We start from the raw sequence: 14,376 nt of genomic DNA, 5'->3' as shown, positions 1-14,376 counted from the left end.
ACATGTGAAATTCCCCTGCGGATACTAAGGATTCCAGAGAACATCCCCAAAAACCCATAACTGGCATATCTGCAAACCAGTGTTTCAGCTTACGCGGTCTTGCCCTCGCTGTCGTGTTTGGTGGCGCTGGCCCCCTTCTTGCCGAGCAATGAGGCCACCTTCTCCGCATCTCCATTCTCCACGGCCTGCAGCAGCCTGTCATCATTCTTGTTCCACTCATTGGTCTATAGAGAAAGAGAAGAAACAGAGGTTGTGAACAACATTGACCACAGCTGCACTGACCAGCAGGGCTGCGGTCCTCGCAGCCCCCACCCTCCCATCACTCAAATCAAAACCTGCTCCCAAAGGAGCATGTTTTAAAATACCTTCCCCTTCACCATGGAGACACCCAAGAAGGCCGCTTTCCCAAAAGAAAACATAAATAGTGAAATGAAATCACAGCTAGTCACCAAAGTCTGAGATAAAAGTTACTTCTTTTAACTAACACTAGGAATATGAAGCAACTTAAAAAGACCTCAAGGCCGGTTTACACATTAGCTAATTTCTAGCTGAACTAGACAGCTGCTCCTCAGCACATTGGCCTTTGACCTCATCCACAGCTCACTCTGTTCACCGTGTTACAGAACCAAACCAGCAGCTCAAGGTTACCCGAGGTTTACAGACACACGATTTTTCATCAGCTTTTATTGCCTTCTTTCTGGTCTGTTTACTAGGCCCTGAATTTTCAGCTGGATACTGATTTTAAGTAGTTGTCCAGGCTACCGACTCAACAAAGTCTCACCAGAAACAAAACTTCTTCCTGAGCAAGCTATTAAACATCAAAGAGCTTTGAGCAAAGCCTCAATCACTGTCAATGCCAAACCCCAACTGAATAATTCTGCAAACCACAGTAACAGTAAGGCACTCACATATGCAAAACTGGTTTCTACACTTAGGAGGGAAAGAGATGATTTCTATACAAGAGCAAATGGGCCCTCAATATAAGACTAAGAAAGACTTTAATAAAAGGCAGCAGTGAGCCATTGGAGGTTTGGGAGCAGAGGAGGGAGAGAATTATAGAACCAGTGACTGAAGAGTCATTGGGAGGTGTCGAAGCACATGGGATTAATGAGGGAGAGAGGGGGAGGAAGGAAAGATGCTGGGCACATCAAAGCCCCTGGGCACTTTGCGAGCCCGGGCTGATTTCCAGTCATCTCCTGCACCAGGCCCCTGAGCTAAGCCCACTTTCTGAGCCCTTCAGCTGTGGACACCACATCCTGAGAGAGACTCCTTTTCCCTTCCCAAAGCTTTCTATAGACTCTGCTTCCTTGCGGCCTCTGAAGAAATGAACCTCCAGGTATTTCGTATTAATGGCTTTACGATGGACCCCTACAAGGAAGCAGACAGAGGAGATAATGAAGATTTAAAAGCAAAAAAGAAGAAATTTTATAGGATGACAGTCTTCCATGGCCCCGGGAGTATGTTCCCAATTTCTGTACTGATGGAAATGAGGAAACTCAACAGGTCTTTGTCCATCAAATGTCTCAGTCACCCTCCCAACCCTAGCCCATATGTACAGCCTTAAACAAAGCCACAAGCCAGGGAGGGATAAAAGAGATGTGTCCAGAATTTGCATCTCTGAACATCTCAGGACTGAACCATTCCCAGTTTTTAGGACTCCGTCCTCCCCCACAGCCAACACTGAGTGCAAATGCACAGTAAGAACGAAGCAGGTTTGAACAAAAATCAGCAGCTTGTTCTCTGGGCTGCGTGAACTTGAAGTCCAGAAGTCCAGATTGACACATGTTGTGTGATCTGATGTCACCCATAAATCGTTCTGTGCCTCAGTTTCCCCAGGCTTTGGACTGTACGTCCTCTGTGATTCCGCCAAAGCTCAAAATTCTTATTACATAAAATTCCCCAAATTCTGCTAGGGATGATTCTAGAACAGTACTGTCTACCATCATGGAAATGTTCTCTATCTGAGCTTTCAAATACTATAGCCACAAAGCCAGTGATTCTTAACCAGGATTTGTTTTGCCCCTGTGGGTCATTTGGCAATCTCTGGAAACATTTTGGTTGTTATGTCTATAGAGTGTTACTGGCATTGAGTAGGTGGAGACCAGGTGTGCTGCTGAACATCCTACAATGCACAAATGCACAAGACAGTCCTCCTACTCCCACCAAGAATAATCTGGCCCAAAATGTCAATACTGCATGAGCCACTTGTGGCTACTGAGCACTGGAAATGTGGTTAGTGCTACTGAAGAAGTGAACTTTTAACTTTGAGACTTCACATGCCGTTAGCCAGGGGCTACCATGTAGACCAGTGCAGCTCTCCTTGACGATGACTCTCTTCATATGTTTAACAAAGTAAGAATGCGTCTGGACCAACATCAGCCACGCTCCTACTACAGCAATTTACTCACAAAGAAGACATGAGATGTTGTCTTTAGTTACCAATCAAGCTTCCTGTTGAAGGGAAACACAAGAAATATGGCAATCCTCACAGCATCATTTTTTAGTGGAATAGAAAGCGTAACTTAACAACTGTACAAACAACTGCAGCAAATGATCAAGCCCCAAGAAACACAGTGCAGCTTATTTCCCCCAGAGGGCATTTTATAAGCAAAGAAAAAAGGGAGGGAAAGTTTACTGAAGAACATTTAGGACCAACGATCCCTACCTATAGAATCCCAAAAGAGAAAAGTATTGTTTTTCAAAATCCTTTTCTAACTTGAACTGAACAAATTAAAACTGGACTGGGAAGATCAAAAGGATATGAAATCTCAGAGGACAGGACTGAAAGTACTCAAGCAAAGGAACTGCTACATGAAAGGATTTTCCTTTTCAACATTGCTAAAGCACTCTACTCTTAAGTAGAGAAAAATCCGATTGCAGGGGTTTCCTAAAATTAGTTCCACGTGGATCTTTAGGGAGTTCAATTTCTATACGACATGGCAGGAGAGATCCTCCCTATCCTGCTCTTTGGAAGACAAGGTCAATGCCACATTCCTAGAGGTCTGAAATGCCTCTCTTCTATTTAGAACCTCTCCTCAGTGCAAGCCAGAATTTACTTTCCTCTTGGAGCAGATGAAGAGAACATGGTTACACAAGCAAATCTTCAATAAATAATCCACAACATCATTCAAGAAGTGCGGCAGATGGGGTTCACAGTAAGCAGAGCTAGGCTGGGAAAAGAGGAGAGAAGGTAAGAGTTTTACTCTTGCTGGGCGTGGTAGCTCATAACTGTAATCCCAGCTACTGGGGAGGCCCCAAAGCAGAAGGATTGCTTGAGGAGTTCGAGACCACTCTGGGCAACACAGTTAAATGCCATCTCAAAAAATGAAAAATTTTAAAAAGAGTTTTGCTCTTAAAATTCTTACAAGCATGCTAAAAATAGAGGCCAAGTAGGGTCCCAATTAGACCTCTGATCCAGGAATCTGGATTCTTATCAGTAGCAGAGTTGTCTAGTCCTGGGCCAGGCCACTCATCATACTTGCAATTAGCTCTGACGTGCACAACTGGCCATACCATGCTCCTTCCAGAAGCACAGTGCTCAAGATGTCCTCACTTTTCCTTCCTAAACTTGCCCACGGAGATATTTCCTACATCCTCTCATCCTCTCCTATAAAACTATTCTATCCAGTGCCATACTCTCTTTTTTTTCTTTTGAGACGGAGTCTCACTTTGTTGCCCAGGCTGGAGTGCAGTGGTGTGATCTCGACTCACTGCAACCTCCACTTCCCGAGTTCAAGCGACTCTCCTATTTCTCCTGGGTAGCTGGGATTACAGGTATCTGCCACCATGCCCGGTTATTTATTTTTTTTTTTTTTGAGATGGAGTCTCTCGCTCTGTCACCAGGCTGGAGTGCAGTGGCGCAATCTCAGCTCACTGCAACCTCCGCTTCCTGGATTCGAGTGATTCTCCTGCCTCAGCCTCCCGAATAGCTGGGACTACAGGCGCCCACCACCACACCCTGCTAATTTTTGTATTTTTAGTAGAGATGGGGTTTTATCATGTTGGCAAGGATGGTCTCAATCTCTTGACCTTGTGATCTGCCCACCTTGGCCTCCCAAAGTGCTGGGATTACAGGCGTGAGCCACAACACCTGGCCCAATTGTCGTATTTTTAGTAGGGATGGGTTTTCACCATGTTGGCCAGGCTGGTCTGGAACTCCTGACCTCAAGTGATCCTCCTGCCTTGGCCTCCCAAAGTGCTGGGATTACAGGCATGTGAGCCAACATGCCCAGCTCCAGTGCCATTTTCTATACCAAAATTCCCATAGCCAATCACAACATGAGACAAAATAGATGTTCAATAAGCACTTTGAGTCATTCTTTGGAATCCAGAAGCAAATCCTCTCCCCTACCCCCACCCCCAAGCATCAAAAGAAATCTCAAAAAGTCACTTTGGTCAATCTACTGTCCAAAGTAGAGCTGGTCAAGTAAATAGGTGAAGTTTGAAATGTTATCATAACATCCCAAAGTAATTCATTCATGCTCTAGAATCAAGGAAGGCTTTTGGAGACCACCATCAAACTAACAATATTACCTCTCACCACTTTCAGTGAAAATCCTCTCCTCTAACTAGCATGCCCTCCATATGACAGGACTGACTCTGCCTCCACACTGGGCTTCTGGTCCTCTTATAGTTTTCAACTCTATGAAACCTATATAGTTTATTGGTTAATCTAACATGTTAAAAAAATAAAATCAAAACATAGAAAACATCAGATGCACCATCTTTAATAAAGTTAAATGTCTTATGAAACTTTTATTTGTTGCATGTATGTGTATGCTGACTGATGATGTAAAATACATTTCTTGGAGGGGCACGGTGGCTCATGCCTGCCATCCCAGCTGCTTGGGAGTCTGAGGCAGGATAACTGCTTGAACCCGGGAGGTGGAGGTTGCAGTGAACCAAGATTGCGCCACTGCACTCCAGCCTGGGTGACAAAGCGAGACCTTGTCTCAAAAAAAAAAAAAGAAAGAAAAGAAAAGATATATATATATATGTAAGAAATATGCATATTTCTTGCTGGAGGATCACGAGAGAAAACACTGGCAGCCACTGCTTCAGAATGCTCTGTTATCCCATCCGCCTACGCAAAGGCGTATTTCTAAAGCCTAGCTCAAGCACTGCAGGCTTTCTCCACCCTTTCCTGGTGACCTCTCTCTGTTTCTCTACTCCATTGCGTCCCTGGGGGCCACCCACTGGCTCATCTCAACCGAAGCCCACAGTCTAGACTTGATGAAATATTGCATCCTGGTTTTTGTTCGAGAGCTTACAGTTTGTCTCCTGTCTTTTGCTCCCTGAAGGCCCTGAGAACAGGCTTCATTTCTTACCCCCATGGTGGCTGGTAAATGGTCAGTATTTGCTGCTGATTTTAGCAGGAGGTTGATTGACCTAAATCTCTCTTGACTTAGCAAATATTTGTTTTTTCATTTACAAAAGTTTCATTCTTTTGCAAACAACTATTGAATCGTATTTCAGATTTTTTTATAGGCTAAATAAATCCAACTCCCTTAACTATTTAACAAAAGGCCAATTTTCCGAGATTTTAATCATGTGAACGCTTTCTTCAAATCTCTTCCCAACTAAGGAGCCCAGCCTTATAAATTCAATTGGGGTGAAGGCGGTGTCCCCCAGTCACAAGAATCAACTGGGTGCTTGTTAAATCTGCAGACTCTCAGGCCCCATCTGGCAGATTCTGACCCCAGGAGTCTGGGGTGGAGCCCTGGAATCACTTAGGTTCAATGAGTGCATCCTTTGATTTTTATCTAGCTTGAGGACAACTGGAACCTATGCTGAGGCTAACAAGAGAATTTACTTGAAAGAATTTTCTTCTTCCACAAGGCATTAAGGAAGAGAAGAACTTGGGAAAAGAAGAACTCTTCGCTATTTTCTTGTAGAACTAGGTATTTTGTTGCCCACAAAAGCTGAGTAAATATTGGTCTTTCCCCAACCTGCGTATAAGACATGTATTCGAATGTCAATGAAAGCATTGCTCATAACAGGCAAGAATTACAAGTAACCCAAATTTCCAATAACAGATGATGGATAAATAAATTATCACATAATCAAGCTATAGAATACCACACAGCAATGAAAATGAACAAACTACAACTACATACAACAACACAGATGGGTATTAAAAGCAGTATTGGTGAAAGAAGCAAGACACACACAAGAAAACCCACAATAGTATGACTGCATGCACACGAAGATGGAAACAGGAAACATGGAACTGTAGTGTTTAGGGATGTATACACTGATGATAAAATTATAGGCTGGGTGAGGTGGCTGATGCCTGTAATCCCAACACTTTGGGAGGCCGAGGTGAGCAGATCACTTGAGGTCAGGAGTTCGAGACCAGCCTGGCCAACATGGTGAAACCCCGTCTCTACTAAAAATACAAAAAAATTTGCCAGGCATGGTGGCAGACACCTATAATCCCAGCTTCTCGGGAGGCTGAGGCAGGAGAATCACTTGAACCCAGGAGGCAGAGGTTGTAGTAAGCACTGCAGCCTGGGCAACAAGAGCGAGACTCCATTTCAAATTTAAAAAAAAAAAAAAAATTATGGCCAGGCGCGGTGGCTCACACTTGTTAATCCCAGCACTTTGGGAGGCTGACGCAGGCAGATCACCTGAGGTCGGGAGTTCGAGACCAGCCTAACATGGAGAAACCCTGTCTCTACTAAAAATACAAAATTAGCCGGGCCTGGTGGCGTATGCCTGTAATCCCAGCTACTGGGGATGCTGAGGCAGGAGAATCACTTGAACCTGGGAGGCGAAGGTTGTGGTGAGCTGAGATCATGCCATTGCACTCCAACCTAGGCAACAAGAGCAAAACTCCATCTCAAAAAAAAAAAAAAAATTATAAAGCAAAGTCAGGATAAGGTCACTATAAAAGTAAGGGTCATGATTAGGGCTGAAGGTGTGGCATCCTATCAGGAAGGGACACCTGGGACCATTCTGGGACTTGCTCTGTTTTAGGGTCTGATTAGCAGCTCCTCAGAGGCTCACTTTAAAACTACTTGTTAGACTCTACATCATTTTGTGTACTTTCTCCAAATGTAATTTATATCTTTTATTTCCTTCTCCTTCCCTCACCATCCCCCTTCAGGCATACAAAACACATACACACAGAATTTAGAAAGAAGTCCTGTGGTTCAGGTTTTGGTCAAGTCAACACCAGGTCAAACGCCTTCGAACAGTTCAGTCTCATTTGCTGTTTCCTCATCTCTTAAAAAAAAAGGCAGAGAGGTGCCAAAATCTGATTCTTAATTTTTTGGAGGCCCATGGACCACCTGGAGAATCTGGTAAAGTTGCAGACTTTCCTCAGAATAATGCACATCCACACAAACACTTGCATTTGATTTCTGGCTTAAATATCTACCCCCACCCAGTCCACCCCTAATCCCAAGTTTAAAATTCCTAGTGTAGAAAAGAAGAGACAGATTTCAGAGTTCGGTGCTATTGAGTTGAAATTCCAGTTCCATCACTTCTAGGTGGTCATCAGTGTCCCTGGGCCTCCCTGTCCTTATCTATAAATGGCAGGAAATCCTACCTACTTATAATTATCCTGAGAATTAGACGAAACATACATAAACAGCCTGGCACATAGTAGGTACCTAAAATGGTGATTCTTCTGGAATTTGATGAGCTGCACTGTTCCTTCTTGACTAATGCTCTATGAATATTTTAATATTTACAATTCAGGACCGATAGTCCAATACCCTTTTAGAGGCTGATAACACCTTAATGCAAATTTTCTACTAGGCTCCTTCAAAATTATATTTTAAAGGGCTCTAGAGAAACATTCACGGACATGAAATTAACGATTTTATTGAATATGGCTCACTTTTCCAAGAGACTGTAGTAAACAGACACGATTTCAACAGAGCACATTAGGCCATATTTGCAAGTTCAGGAAGCCATATGTTATGCTCCAGAGACATGTGTAATGTGTCAGCTATGAGGGGCGGCATGTGGGAAAGAGCCCTTACCCTCAATGTGGGCTCCAAACATTCCTGCTAATATATCACAAATGATATTGGCTGGCCGGTAAGTGTCCTATTCATCAAATCATTTCCAAATGACACTGACTCGCTTTAAGGTTTTCTCGTGAAGCTTGGCCTTTTTGAAGCCTTGCCTGCCTCCATCTAGAATAGCAAACATCATGTCAACCGGGTGATGAACGCTGGGGATTTGGCAACCAGCAGTGTCTGCCCTTGGCCAGACATGGCATCACCTTCTTTTATTTTGGTTTAATCATTGGGACCTGAAAAACCAGTGGAACTCAGTGGTCACAGACATTTGGCTAGTCAAGAGATTTTGAGTTTTCAAATATATCAACTCAATCAAAATAATCCAGTGGCACGGAAGAAGCCAGGAAGAGAGTTTCTTTGACTTTCTTGAGAAAAGATGCAAAAACCCTAACCATCACCAATTAGAACGCTCTTGTTCTGTGGCTCTGCTTGGGCAGCCATCTGGAGAAATCTATTTGAGATTATCTTGAGAAAAGCTGCACTTCTTGCTCCAGTTTTCGGTAAGCAGACTGTTTTGCCAATATAATCAGCAAGGCTAAGACGAAAGACAAAGTAAACTGTTTTCACTGGGAAGGTTTCAGATTCATATTGTCCAGGAAAAAAAATTGCACACACCTCATCGTTTTAAGAAAGAGTACAAGAAACAGGCAAGCTTCAGTCTCAAATAATATTTTCCCCGGTTGACTATATCCACCAGTACTTATAGATATGTATCTACTAGGTGCAGGGTAATAGAGAAGATTCTATAGCTGTTACACAGATAAGTGAGATCTAATCCCTATCATTCATTCATATATTCAACAAATAAGTGTGTTTTACATGCAGTATAGCCTTTCCCAAATTTTCTTTTTTTTTTTTTAATTTTTATTTTTTTAATTTGTAGAGACGGAGTCCGCCTAGGTTGCCCAGGCTGGTCTTGAACTCCTGAGCTCAAGGGATCCTCCCACCTCAGCCTTCCAAAGTGCTGGATTATAGGCATGAGGCTCCCAAATTTTCTATATAGTTGTGGAGATAAAATACAGTAATACCAGAAATATGCCAACAATGCAAAATAGGATATTAGAAGTGGCAACGTGAGCAAAATGGTGAATTGACACACTAGAAGGGAAAGACAACTTACAGCTGGGCAAGCAGGGGGTTTCCTGACTGGATTGTGAACCAGTCCTTGCAAGGAGTAATATTTAAATTAAAGGAGAGAAGAAAAGACACAAGGATCAAAACATACGAGATGTATTTAGTAGAGAGCGTAAATAACAAGTTGATACAAGCAAAACCTTACAACCAAAAAATTACCAATACAACATGGCAAACACCTAGTCAGCAGTTTCATAAAAGAGCGTTCCAGATAATGTTCGTTACTTCAGACCAATACCTGGTAAGTTTATCTAAAATGTCTTTTCCCTTTCCTTATATTTTTGCTTAAGATTATTCACAAATGCAGGTTACACTGTCCCTGCTGTTCACCCTGAAATCCATCACCCTCCCTAAATGAAGTGTGTCAGCGCTTCCTGAGGTCTTTTCCACATAAATGCTGAGTGCTGTGGCATGGACATAATACATAAACACCTCCATCCAGAAACAGGCTGGTCCCTCTGCCCTACCCACCTTAGCAAGCTCCTCCTCCTCATTGCTTTCCTTTTCCCCAGCCCTTCGTGGCCACCAGGACCAAGTTAGTTCTCCTTGCTGGGGTCCCCCATGCTCTCTTCCATAGGCCTTGGCATGGTTGTAATTAAATAGTATTTCTAAAGTATCTGTAAAGGTCTGTTGACCATCTACTGGACTAGACTTCCAGGGCATGGGCAATGGCCAGCATCTGTCTTGTTCACCACTCAGCCCCAAGCCCCTTGCCCACTGCCCACTGGATGGTAGGGGCTCAGTTCAGAGCTGTGCATGGAAAGGCTTTGTTTTTCTTATTTCTACCTTGGGAGCTACTATTAATTAACCTCGTTAAGAATTTTAAATTATTAAATAATTTTAAAGACCCACCATGTCACAAGAAGCCAAAGCACAGTCTCATGGGGGCAGAGACAGGTCTAAAATAGGTGAAGCCAATTTTTTCCTTCATGGAGAAAAATTATTCCATCCAATTCTATTGGTTTCAACTACTCATTTACTTATATTCATTATTTACAGAGTGAGAGAGTATGTGTACTATGTACTTCTTATGTACTATGTGAAGTGCTTGGCATAAAAAGATTGATAGGAATATTGTTCCTCAAGGAGCCTTCAGACTTCTGAGAAGAGAAACATACCCAATAGCTACTTATGTCATTGTTTATCAGTGCTAGAGTAATGCTGTGGACTCATTCCTATGAATGCCCAAAGGGGATACCATTACTACTAAAATTAAAATGTACAGTGCGAGGAGCTGTACTATATTACAATTTAACCTTTACAATAACCCTATGAGGTAGGTACTATTATTAGCCCTTTATAGATAAGGAAAATAAGGCACAAAGAAGTTAAAAAACATATGCAGTCACTCCATTTACAACACAGTTGGTTCTCTCCAGAGGAGAAGCCAAAGCAATTCAATGGAAGATAAAGGAGGGAACTGTATTAGCTGGTTTTCACGCTGCTGATAAAGACATACCTGAGACTGGGAAGAAAAAGAGGTTTAATTGGATTTACAGTTCCACACGGCTGGGGAGGCCTCAGAATCATGGGAGGAGGCAAAAGGCACTTCTTACATGGCGGTGGGAAGAGAAAAATGAGGAAGAAGCAAAAGCAGAAACCCCTGAGAAGCCCATTAGATCTCATGAGACTTATTTACTATCATGAGAATAGCACAGGAAAGACCAGCCCCCATGATTCAATTACCTCTCCCTGGGTCCCTCCAACAACACGTGAGAATTCTAGGATTTACAATTCAAGTTGAGATTTGGGTGGGGACACAGCCAAACCATATCAGGACATTTTTAGGATGTTTAAACTCTTTAGGAGGGTTTAAATGTGTTTATAGACTGGGGCAAGCAAAGGAGTCAGTGGAGACAGAGACAGCATGAAAGGTATAAGGATTGGGAGGCTGAGGCAGGCAGATGACTTGAGGTCAGGAGTTCAAGACTAGCCTGGCCAACATGGTGAAACTCCATCTCTACTAAAAATACAAAAATTAGCTGGGTGTGGTGGTATGCCGTGTAATCCCGGCTACTCGGGAGGCTGAGGCAGGAGAATCGCTTGAACCCAGGAGGCAGAAGTTGCAGTGAGCCAAGATCACACCACTGCACTCCAGCCTAGGCTACAGAGCGAGACTCTGTCTCCGTAAAAAGAAAAAAAGAAAAAAAAAGGGGGGGGGTAGTATAAGTGGGGGAGGTGTGATGAAAGGGGCTGGGAGGTGGCAGAATTGAGGATTCAACCCAGGCAGAAGGCTGATCTTTGTGAATTGGGGTCGTATTCTGCCTCTGAAATAGTAAAGAGGAAGAGGAGGATGAGCAGAGATGCAGTGGCAGGGAAGAAGTCACCGTTTGTGTTTTATGGCTTCTACCCTTTCTTGGGGAAATGGGAGACAGAGTAAGCAGGGTCGGTGGTGGGCAAAGAAGCCCCACACGTGGTAATGCTTCAATAGCTCCCAGGGGGAAGTGAGTAAGGAAACCTGCCTAAAACAAATAAAAGGGTTTTTGAACAGCTCCAAAGGTCCAGTTGGGAGCAGCAATTGTAACTCCATAGAGAAATCATTTGGTAAGGTCACATGATTTTTCACTGTGACCTTACCGGGGGCATCCGGTAGGATGGGGGAAAGGGGCAGTTGGCTTGATCCATCATGGGAGACTGAAAAGACAGGGAGTAAAGCAGAGATTCCAGGGTGAAAGGGTGAGAAGGAGCAGTCAGAGAGTACCTGCAATGACTATGGGACTGGAGACAGGTAAGGATAAGATCCAGGGACTGATCCTATAGATCAGAGGCAGGGTGTTGGACGGGTCATTGATGTAAATGTTAGAGTTCCCAGAATGATGGCAGAAAGGAAAGATCCTGGTGAAATATTAGGGAGCCACTTATATGTCCCTAAAATACAGTGAAAAACATGAGATGAGGGTGGCCCAGCATAACCAAGAGCAGCAAATGTCAAATGAAAAAGGAGCAATGAGATTGTACAGCAAATGAGTCAAGTCTTACGACAAAGTGGCTTCTTGTGATTTGCTGAATTTTGAGAGTATGTGCTAGTCCCTTCCAGGTGCCATAAATAATTTATTTCATTTAAATCACCATAACCACCTGTACTGTGTTGAACAGTATCCCCAGAAAATGCACATTTTCCCAGAACCACAGAATGTAACCTTATTGGATAATAGGGTCTTTGCAAACACCATCAAGTTAAGATGAGGTCATATTGGTTTAAGTTGGATCGAACATCCAATGATTGGTGTCCTTGTAAGGAGAGAGAGACTCAAAGGCATAGAGGAGACACAGGATGAAGGCTATGTGATAATGGAGGCAAAGACTGGAGTTATGCTGCCATTAACCAAGGAACATCAAAGATTGCCAGCAACCACCAGGAGCTAGAAGCAGCAAGGGATTCTTCCCTAGAACTTTGGGAGGGAGCATGGCCTTGCCAATGCCTTGATTTTCGAGAATCATTTCTGTTGAGAGAATATATTTCTGTTGTTTCAAGCCACCCAGTTTGTGGTCATTTGTTACAGCGGTCACAGGAAACTGATAGACCATCCTGAAGCAGATATTGTTATCTTCATGTTACTGATGAGAAAACGGAGGCACAGATATATAAGCATCTTGCCTAAAGTTAAAGTCAGAGAGTGGAAGACCTGGAATTCAAACCCTCACTCCAATGCTCTCATCACTGCCCTTTCCTGCCTCCCGCATATGCCCATCACATGGAGGAAGACTTCCAAAAAACCAAGCCAATTGGAAGAGAACGGCAGATCACAGCAAAGTGGTCACTGGGGCCGAGGGAGAGACCTCAGTCTGCTGGTATCAAGAGGGGGAACTCTGAGGTCTGAATAAGTGCCTTTTAACCACAGGAACCACACCTAAAGAAAACTCAGTATTAAATATAAAATTTGCAGTTACGCAAAAGCATTTAAAACAAGATTATTTGCTTTATAAACATGTTCATAAGACTTCTGTGAATAGCAAGCTTTTGTGAAAAAAAAATATATATAGGATTTGACTTACTCAAACATTCATTCATTGCTTAAAGGGCGTGTAACAATGAATATCTTACAGTCTGAGCAAGGCTTCCTTGCCCACAGACAGGACACTTGGAGACAGGTCTGGCTATAATCCAAGGACACTCCAAAAGTATTCCTGGCATGTGTCTGAGCATCATAAGCAGCCACAACTCCTCAGCTTTGCCCTTCACCCAAGTGATACATTACACATTTCATATGAAGTATCCAGACAAAATGATTTCATCCACAAAGTCTGCTTAAGTGCACTTTAAGTGTCTAAATAGTCAGAGTCGAGGACCAAAGCAATCTCCTGTCCTGATCATGCCCTTTACAGATGTTAAAAAATTAACAAAGGGCAAAGAGATAGCTAAAGAAATTCACACGCCATGGAAACAATCCTTCAAGTTATAAATTCTATGTGAGTGCTGATTAATCTGTATTTTCTGCACATCCCTCCCCCTCCACACACACACAAACACACACACACACCCTTTTGGAACTAGTTAGTTCAACATGTGAAAGAAGGGATCATCTATGGAGCTGGGCTCCACCCCAGGTCCAGGGTATCTCAATTGCCTATGACTAGTTTTCTTGTTTGAGTACTAAGAAAAAAATTGGGGACCCCAAGGTTAGGAGTCCATGGCAGCTTCCCATACTTGGTGTCAGCTAACTCTACGCACATGTAAGTCCTAAGTGACTGTGGGGGTTTAATAGTGTCCCCCAAACATTCATGTCGACCTCAAGCCTCAGAATGCAATCTTAATTGGAAATAGGGTCTTTACAGATGTAACTGGTTAAGGATCTAAGGATTAAATTATTCTAGACTCGGGATAAACCCTAAATCTGACAACTGGTATCCTTAGAAATGGAATAGAGGAGGCAGAGACATGAGGAAGAAGGCGATGTAAAGGTGGAGGCAGAGGTTAGAGTGGTGTGCCTACAAGGAACCAAGGATTGCTGGCAACCACCAGAACCAGGAGACAGGCATGGAACAGTTTTTCCCTTCAGAATGTCCAAAATGAACCAACCCTGCTGATGTCTTAATTTTGGACTTCTGGCTTCTTGAACTGCGAGAGGAATCTGTTGTTTAAGCCACAGCTGGTGGTAATCTGCTATGGCAGCCCTAAGAAACCGATGTGGCGACACATGGAAGGGGCTTGCTCAACCAGCACAAACAGCCCCAGAGGACTCCATCCCTACTGACTGCAGTTTGACAG

The 14,376-nt window shown here is 43.3% G+C and overlaps 1 protein-coding gene across 13 annotated transcripts in view; it reads right to left on the bottom strand.

Moving 5' to 3' along the window:
* RAI14 (retinoic acid induced 14) overlaps positions 1-14,376 on the bottom strand; it is a 174,247-nt gene that overhangs the window by 73,906 nt on the left and 85,965 nt on the right. For 7 of the 13 annotated variants that reach the window (XM_078004647.1, XM_078004650.1, XM_001089532.5 and 4 more), the window contains one exon: positions 94-224. In XM_078004647.1, the coding sequence (XP_077860773.1) occupies positions 94-224 (131 nt within the window). Of the gene's footprint in view, positions 1-77; positions 225-365; positions 578-14,376 lie in introns of those variants that run through there. The other 6 variants (XM_015139828.3, XM_078004652.1, XM_078004649.1 and 3 more) reach the window with 4 other exon arrangements.

The sequence above is a fragment of the Macaca mulatta genome, chromosome 6 (assembly GCF_049350105.2).
Source record: "Macaca mulatta isolate MMU2019108-1 chromosome 6, T2T-MMU8v2.0, whole genome shotgun sequence".
Taxonomy (NCBI): Eukaryota; Metazoa; Chordata; class Mammalia; order Primates; family Cercopithecidae; genus Macaca; species Macaca mulatta.
Note: the sequence above shows the minus strand (reverse complement) of the source record. Positions and strands in the feature narration are given on the sequence as shown.